Source organism: Echinops telfairi, unplaced genomic scaffold, assembly GCF_000313985.2.
Source record: "Echinops telfairi isolate 266 unplaced genomic scaffold, ASM31398v2 ScPeMD7_655;HRSCAF=1070, whole genome shotgun sequence".
Classification (NCBI taxonomy): Eukaryota; Metazoa; Chordata; class Mammalia; order Afrosoricida; family Tenrecidae; genus Echinops; species Echinops telfairi.
Window position 1 is genome coordinate 29,278,883 of NW_022104553.1, and position 8,547 is coordinate 29,287,429.

The 8,547-nt window shown below is 57.2% G+C and overlaps 1 protein-coding gene across 1 annotated transcript in view; it reads left to right on the plus strand.

The window, feature by feature from the left end:
* POU2F2 (POU class 2 homeobox 2) overlaps nt 1-8,547 on the plus strand; it is a 72,159-nt gene that overhangs the window by 58,095 nt on the left and 5,517 nt on the right. Inside the window, exons 7-12 of the mRNA XM_045292694.1 lie at nt 3,528-3,633; nt 3,726-3,817; nt 6,853-6,966; nt 7,073-7,214; nt 7,345-7,493; nt 7,583-7,759. Coding sequence (XP_045148629.1) covers nt 3,528-3,633; nt 3,726-3,817; nt 6,853-6,966; nt 7,073-7,214; nt 7,345-7,493; nt 7,583-7,759 — 780 coding nt within the window. The remainder of the gene's footprint in view (nt 1-3,527; nt 3,634-3,725; nt 3,818-6,852; nt 6,967-7,072; nt 7,215-7,344; nt 7,494-7,582; nt 7,760-8,547) is intronic.

The window sequence follows — 8,547 nt, forward strand, 5'->3', positions numbered from 1 at the left end:
GGAGACAGGTGGTAAAGAGTTGAGGGATGAAGGACCTGCCAGGTGGTGAGTTGCATGGCCAGGCTTGTGAGGTGAGATCTTCTCTAGGTGCAGGATCAGGAAGGGGGACTGGTGTGGTTGGATCAGAGTGAGAGAGCCATACGTCGGAGGTGAGGGAGAGGAGGCCAGTGGGGCCGGCTGTGCTGGTCAGGGCAACGAGCTGGATTGTGATGGATACCAAGGAGCAGGAGTGGTTGTAGTTTGATTTCTATTTTAGAACAGGGATCCCCCCACACACACCAGTTCACCCCTGCAGAGGCCGTGGGCAAAATTCAGGAGGTCCATGAGTTTGGCAAAACCAAAAAAAGATAGCTGGCTTTTCACTGTCCTCTAATGGAAGATGAAAGGAGCCCGTGGTGGTGTGGTGGTTACACGTTGAGCTGCTGACTGCAAGGTCAGCGGTTCTAGCCCACCGGCTGCTCTGCGGGAGAGAGAGGAGGCTCTCTGCTCCCATAGATTCAGAGTCTGGGAGGCCCGAAGGGGCAGCTCTGCTCTGCCCTCTGGGGTCCCTGTGAGTTGATGGCAGGGGGTGGACAGAAAACTAAGGAGTCCCAAAGGTGCCGTGGTCCAGTGCTTGGCTGCTAACCGAAAGGTCGGAAGTTCAAGCCCATCAGCGGCTTCTCAGGAGAAAGATTGGCAGTCAGCTTCTGTAACACTCCGGAAATGTGGTGGGGCTCTCAGCGGCCAGGTCAGCGGTGAGCCGCACTGAACTGTTAACCCCCCGGCCAGCCATCTGAGCCCCTCGCTACTCTGGGCGAAGTAGTGACGAATGAAAAGATTTCCAGGTCTTGTTTTTCTGGACTTCCACTACTTTGGTTATTGTCACGAGGGAGAAGGAGCCTGGTGGTGCTGTGTGTTAGGCACTGGGAGGTCAATGGCAAGGCCGGCAGTTCAAACCCTTCTGAGGGAATAAGAGGAGGCTGTTTGCTCAGGGAAAGGGGAGTGTCTTGGAAGGCCCGTCGAGGGTCCCTGTGAGTTTGAATCAACACAATGGCGATGGCTGTGGGTTGGGTTTTGATCTTCTCTTTGCCAGCCTCGTACCGTTAAAGAAATACAATGCTACGGAAGCCAAGGAAATACGGAAGAGGGTACGCCCAGGGACTGTTCACAAACCGAGTGCACCCACCTAACAGGCACCCAGATTGGGAAGCTGCAAGGGCCCGTCCCCACGTGCCCGGTGCCTCCAGGCTTTCCCCAGCAGGGGAAACGGCCGCCCCGTGTCCTAGCGTGCAGATGGAACATGTGGGAGCAAGCGGGATCCCTTCCACTGACGGCTGTGCAAAGCTTTGTGCTTGTGTGTAATTGTAGGTTGCAGGCTGTTCGTCGGCCCTGCTGAGCAACAGTCCACTGACTCAACGTGGACTTGCCCATTTTACCCATCAGGGACCACTGGGTGACAAGAGCCCTGGTGGCGTAGTGGTTACGAGCCGGGCTGCTAACCTCGAGGTCAGCAGTTCAAAACCACCAGCCGCTCCTCGGGAGGACGAGGGGGCTTTTTACTCTCCTAAAGAGGTGCAGTCTCAGAATCTCCCAGGGGCAGTTCTGCCCTGTCGCACAGGGTCGCAGTGACTCAGAACTGATTCCGTGACGGGGAGTTCAGTTTGGGGGGTTGGGATCTTTGGGCTGCCCCTAGGTGCTTGTGGTGGCGAATGGGTCTCCACCTGGGACACACTAGCACGTCTTTGGGTGAACACCTGTCCGCAGTTAAGGTGGGTTGGGCCCAGGAGAGCTTTCTAAAAGCCGTTCTCCCGTCTATACCCCCACGCGTGGCTGGAGTGTCCTGAGGTCGCCCGAGATATTCCGTGGCGTTGCTGCCGCTGAGCACACGCAGAGCAAACACGTGCGCCGATCCGGCGGTTTCTACGTTTCGAGTCACACGGCCCTTCTTCCGATGGCCCAACCAGCCTCACTCCCCTGAGTTGTCCCTCCCTCTGCCCACGGAGATCCCGACCTCATCTTTCAAGTTGCTGCTGCCAGTCTGATCATATATCTGATCGCATCCCTGCTGTGAGTCAATTCCGACTCACCGGGACCCTATAGGGCAGGGTAGAACGGCCCCAGGTGGGCTTCCAACACTGGAACTCTGGGCAGAAGCAGGCAGCCTCAACTTTCTCCCTAGGATCGGCTGGTGGGTTTGAACCGCCTACCTTACAGTTAGCAGCCCGCTGCTTGTCCCACTTCCCCAGCAGGGCCCCTCTGATCCCATAGAGAAAGCTCTTAAAATTGCTTAAAGCAGAGTCAACAATGAGACTAGAGATACCAGGAGGATAAAGGGATGGTGGGGAGAAGGGGGGGAATCGATCACAAGGATCAATATGTCACCCCTCCCAGGGGGACAAACAACGGAAAAGTGGGTGAAGGGTGACAGAGGACGATGTAAGACAGGGGACCTCAAGCTTTTTAAACGGGGCCAGTTCACTGTCCCTCAGACCATTGGAGGGCCGGACTATAGTTTAAAAAAAAACTATGAACAAATTCCTATGCCCACTGGACGAGTCGGCTGCTAAGCAGGACAGGCAGCGGCCAGATGAATGTCCTCTGCGGGCCACACGTGGCCCGTGGGCCGTAGTTTGAGGACCCCTGGTGTAAGATATGAAAATAATAATCTATAACAGCGCGAGGGAGGGCGGGTGGGGGAGGGAGGAGGAAAATTGAGCTGATTCCAAGAGTTCCAGTAGAAAGAAGATGCTTTGAAAATGATGGCAGCATGTGTACACATGTACATGATTGTGTGGATTGTGATAGGAGATGTAAGAGCCCCCAATGAAAGTGTTTAATTTAAAAAATAGGTCTTTAGGATTTTTGAGTTTATGTAATATAAATACATTATTAACATTAGTTTATGGCAGTTGCCATTGAACACGAGAGTCAAATTAAATAAACAAGTAAAGAAAGAACCCAGGCTGCTTGTAAATAAAGTCCAAAAAAGTTGCTGAAAGCAGACATTTTGATGCATTAAGTTTAACCATTAAGAGTTGAGGGTTTGTTTTTTTTCCCCATTTTTGTGGTTGAGAATATACACAGCAGAACACGCACTGATTCAACCGTCTTGCCTCCGGGTGTGTTTTAGAATCAGACTGGATCTGATCTACATCTTTTTGATTTTACGTCTTACTGAATAATTGTCACACCGTTTCGTTTGCATACTTCAGAGTTTCTGCTTAAGGGCTTTCGACTCCGTAAACAGTGAGTCTTGGAAAGCCACGGGGGGGTGGGGGGTCCACCCTGCCCTGCAGGGCCGTTAGGGGTCAGTGGTGACCTCACTTGGTGGCAGTGAGCATTGTAAGACAAGGTGGGTCAGGAAAGAAAAGGTGAACAGGGAGGAGCCCTCCTGGATCCCCAGGGCTGGGACATGCCCCCTGGGAGCCCTGGGTTCATACTCTCTGCCCCCGTGCCCGACTCTGAATACTTTCGGGCTTTAGCCCCTGGGGTCTCGGGAGCCTCAGGGTCGCAGATTCAGTCTGTCTGTCTGCCCCCCTCCCTGCCAGGACATACAGCAGCTCCTTCAGCTCCAGCAGCTGGTCCTTGTGCCGGGACACCACCTCCAGCCACCTGCTCAGTTCCTGCTGCCACAGGCCCAGCAGGGTCAGCCAGGTGAGACCCCGCCCCGCCCCACCCCAGCCGCAGGACCCCTGCAAAGTCTTGCCTTGCTTCCTCTCATCTGTGTGTCCCTCCTTTCCCCCCAGGCCTGCTACCGACGCCAAATCTATTCCAGCTACCTCAGCAGACCCAAGGGGCGCTGCTCACCTCCCAGCCCCGGGCCGGGCTGCCCACCCAGGTGAGACCGCCCACCCAGGGCAGGCGAGCTGACAGCGGACGGGGCCCAGCCCAGGGCCACCAGGGGCCCCGCCCAGTTCTGCCATGAACCTGCTATGTGACCACGGGCAAACTACACTCCCTCTCTGGGCCCACTCTCGCTCTGGGTGGTGGGGGCAGGGCCTCCACTGAGAAGCTGACAAGAGCCTTGAACTTGACCATCTGTACACACTTGGCAGGTTTCAGGGGCTTCAAGCACCTTTAGGGCTCCCTCCGGTCTGTGCGGCAACCAGAAGGTTGTCTGACTACGGTGACAGGTTCACACCTACGTGCTCAGTGCCTCAGGCAGCATTCTTGTCCCTGAATTCCAGGTCTACTAACTCCCTACCCAGAGCCTCGTGTCTGGCTTCTCTTGACAAAGCAGGCCACCAGGCAGGACTGGTAGCAGCCGCCCTGTGGGGACAAGGGTCTCTCCAGGCCACCTTTGCGAGCAGCCATCTGGCCGGCCTTGCTGGCCCCTGTCACCTGTCCAGCCCCCGGGCCTTGCTCTCTCTCAGTGTCCTGCCCGCATCGTCGATGCTGATTGTCATCATGTTTCCTGGCTTTTCTGGGTTTCAAGGATCTTTCCTACCTGGAGCAGGCGCCCTGGTGGCAGAGTGGGCCACATGTTGGGCTGCTGACCACAAGGTCAGCGGTTCGGAACCACCAGCCGCTCCTCAGGAAAAAGATGGGGCTTTCCACTCACGTAAACAGTGCCAGTCTCAGAAAGTCACGGGGCAGATCATCCCTGTCACACGAGTTGGCCATGGGCTTGGGAGGTTGCTTGGTTCCAACCCGGCTCTTCCTGTCCAGCCCTTTCAGAATTACAGATGGAAAACCTTCCGGGACTCAATCCAGAATGCTCCGAAGCCCACATTTTTTGTTTGCTTTTGTTAATCTAGATATTTGTTGGGGTATTATTTCAACATAGCTTGATAGTGTCCGTGGCTTATAATTCACAGATCACGTCATTGAACAGCTCAACCGTATTAAGAATATTAACAGTCCTCACAATCAAGTTTAGCGGCTCTTTTGGTGGTTTTTGTTTGTCCTGGGTGGTTACAAAACCCTGAACGGACGTGGGGTGTCATGGCCCCTCTTCCTCTCCCGGTGCTTTGCTGCGGAGTGGCCGCTGTGTCTGGCGGTGGCCTCTGCTGGAGCAGGTGCCACCTGATCTCTGACCCACGCCTCACGTGGCCCCCGGCCACCCCATCTTGGCGAACATTTCACCGTGTGTTCGGTGTGCGGCGTGGCACCCCGGGTTCTCACTGGACCACGTGTACACAGACCGCCCAGTGCCGCGGCCGGCGGCACCAGTCCCTCGAGGTGCGTTCCGGCTGCTCCCTGGGCAGAGCTCCGCTTTCCCTGTTGCCCCTCAGCTTCTCCTCAGGCCTGGCCGTCGCTGGTGACCTTGGTCTCAGGGGGCTGGTGTTTGGGGTGTTGTTGTTTTTGTTTTGTTTTTTTTTTTTTTTTTTTTTTTTAACATTTTATTAGGGGCTCATACAACTGTTATCGCAATCCATACACACATCAATTGTGTAAAGCGCATTTGTACATCGTTTCTCAAAACATTTTCTCTCCATCCAAACCCCCGACATTAGGTCCTCATTTTTCCCCTCCCTCCCTGGGGTGTTGTTTTAAAGGGGTCCCATACTCGGGCATCACCGTCATTAGTTGCCAATCTGTTCTTTCAATTAAAGGAGCTCTGGGGGATAGTGTGGGCCCAAGAGTTAAAGAGCGCCTCACTCAGAGACGCCTCCGGTCCCAATTGGCCCGGTAAGCCTGGACGTGTTTAATGACCTAACTTCTGAGTGCGGTCTGAGTGTACGGAGAAGATTGGTTTTCCGGTCAGCTTGGTTTTCTTGAGGCATTTTCTTTCGTGATGTCGGCGCAGTTCCCACAAGAGCCTGTTACCAGTGCTCTCCCCACTTCCTCCTTGTTGTGCCCCGTTTTGGTCACTAGCACTTCCGCCTCCTCAGCCTCATCCCTCCGGGGACAGGGCCCTGGTGACCACGTCTGGTGGGCTGTTCCAAGGGGGGCCGACCTTCGCGGGGGTCACTGTCGTGGGCTTGTCTGTGGATGGCGTGGCCGAAAGCTGAGCCAGAAGAATTGGAGTTCTGTCCTGAGAGTCTCTCCTGCCCCGTCGGGGCGTCTGCGGTGGCAGTGCCAGCTGGGCGCCATCTAGTTCTGGTCTCCGAGGGAATGAGGCCCCGGCTGCTGCTGGCTGTGAGCCCTGGAGACACGTTTCTTCTCGGAGATGTTGGTTTCTCATATGGGTGCTTTCTAAAATCCAAAAAAAAAAAGTTCTGAATTCCAAAAGACATCGGACTCCAGGATTTAGGATCCGGGGACCAGGACTCCCACAACGCGTATCACTGTACTCACGGCCCTTTGTCCTTACTTGTTTGCAGACAATTTTTTAGGGGAATAAAGTGGTCTGGGTAGAGCTATTGCCTCTCCATAAACCCCCCTATTTGCTCTCCCAGCCCCCTTTAAAAAAGACTGTTTGTGCCCACTGCTCATTTGTAACAGGAGGCTCTAAGGAACCACGCAGGGTAGGCAGACGAGCAGCACTTGTTCCCATCCTGCAGAGGGGGAAACTGAGGCCCAGTGTAGTTGGGACACTTGCCCCCAAACTTCCCCAAAAGATGGTAGCAGAGGCAGGCATGGCTTCTCTGGTGGAGAAGAGATGGACCACCGTGGCCCCAGCCCCCAGAGCCCCTCATTCCGTGTGCCCAGAGCTCAGGGTCAGCAGCCGGACAGAGGGATGCTCCTTCAGGGAGTCAGCAGGCGGTGGGGGCCCACGGGAGGTGGAAGTCAGATAGGGAATGTGGAGCGGCCTCCTGGGGGCTGGAGTCAGGGAGTCTACAAGGAGAGGCTAAGGCCACACAACGAGAGGACTGCCCAGCCCTCACCGTGCCCCCCTCCTGGTCCTCCATCCTGCACCCCGCCCCCTCCCCACCCCACTAGGCCGTGACCCACCCCACGCTGCCCGACCCGCACCTCTCGCACCCGCAGCCCCCCAAGTGCTTGGAGCCCCCGTCCCACCCGGAGGAGCCCAGTGACCTGGAGGAGCTAGAGCAGTTTGCCCGCACCTTCAAGCAGCGTCGCATCAAGCTGGGCTTCACGCAGGTCTGTGCTGGGCAGGTGCGGGGAGGCCGGGAGGGGCCGCACAGGCAGCGTGGTGCCAGAGGGCCTGGTCTTGACCTCTGCCACCTCCCCACCCCTGCCGGCCCAGGGCGATGTGGGTCTGGCCATGGGCAAGCTGTACGGCAACGACTTCAGCCAGACGACCATCTCCCGCTTCGAGGCCCTCAACTTGAGCTTCAAGAACATGTGCAAACTCAAGCCCCTCCTAGAGAAGTGGCTCAATGACGCAGGTGGGCGGGCCCTGGGCTCTCAGGGCCAGTGGACACTCGGGCCCGGCAGGTGGGCAGGCGGGCTGCGGGTTGGAGGAGGCGCCTGCCCTCTCACGCCGGCCCTCCACCCCCGTTTCCCCTCCGGGCACAGAGACCATGTCTGTGGATTCCAGCCTGCCCAGCCCCAACCAGCTGAGCAGCCCCAGCCTGGGTTTCGACGGGCTCCCCGGCCGGAGACGCAAGAAGAGGACCAGCATCGAGACAAACGTCCGCTTCGCCTTAGAGAAGAGTTTTCTAGCGGTGAGGGCCCCCTCGGCGGGGCGGCCTGGCTGCACGGGGGAGTGGGGAAGGCCGCAGAGCGGTGGGCTGACCGGCCCGGCTGCCCGCAGAACCAGAAGCCTACCTCAGAGGAGATCCTGCTGATCGCTGAGCAGCTGCACATGGAGAAGGAGGTGATCCGCGTCTGGTTCTGCAACCGGCGCCAGAAGGAGAAGCGCATCAACCCCTGCAGCGCGGCCCCCATGCTGCCCAGCCCCGGGAAGCCGGCCAGCTACAGCCCCCACCTGGTACCGAGAGCCCCCGCCCCAGGGGAGACCACGGGGGTGGGGCTGGGGAGGCTGTCCCAAGGCAGGGAGACAGCATGCAGAGACACGCATTCACAGACTCACACAGACCACAGCCACTCATCAGAGAGGGACACGGGTCCAGGGAGAGGACACCAGGAAGGGGAGCCACCTCCGGCCCGAAGCCACTCGGGGACAGGCTGAGGCACTTAGTGATGCAGTGGCCACGTCACGACAAGGAGCCCAGGGGGCACCGTGGTTAAGCACTTGGCTGCTAACCGAAACATTGATGGATCGAGCCCACCAGCCGCTCAGAGGGAGAAAGGGGAGGCTTTCTCTGTATAGAAAGAGTTACGGTCTCAGGAACCCTGTGGGTCCGGTCTCCTCCGTCCGAAGGGGTGGCTGTGAGTCAGGGGGTTGGTTTCTGCTTGATTGTTTGTTTGTTGGCCTCCTGGGACCCAGTGTGTGCACGCAGGTCCTCCGTCAACATGCAGCCCCACAGGAAAGCCTTTGGTCCCAGCGTCTGCGGAGGTGGGCGGCAGCGCCCCCTGGTGGGAGCTGGAACAGCTCGGGTGCCTGCAAACTGGGTCCCAGATCCCAGCCAGAGCACAGTCCATCTTAATGACGGGGAGGGTGCTGGCACGCAGTCCATTTATTTCTAAAATAGAGGCCAAATCATTTGGGAACCTTTGCATGGGAAGGGATGGGACCCAGAGGAGCCTGCTCTACTTCCCAGCCGACTAGGGTGGTGTGTGTGTGTGTGTGTGTGTGTGTGTGTGTGTGTGTGTGTG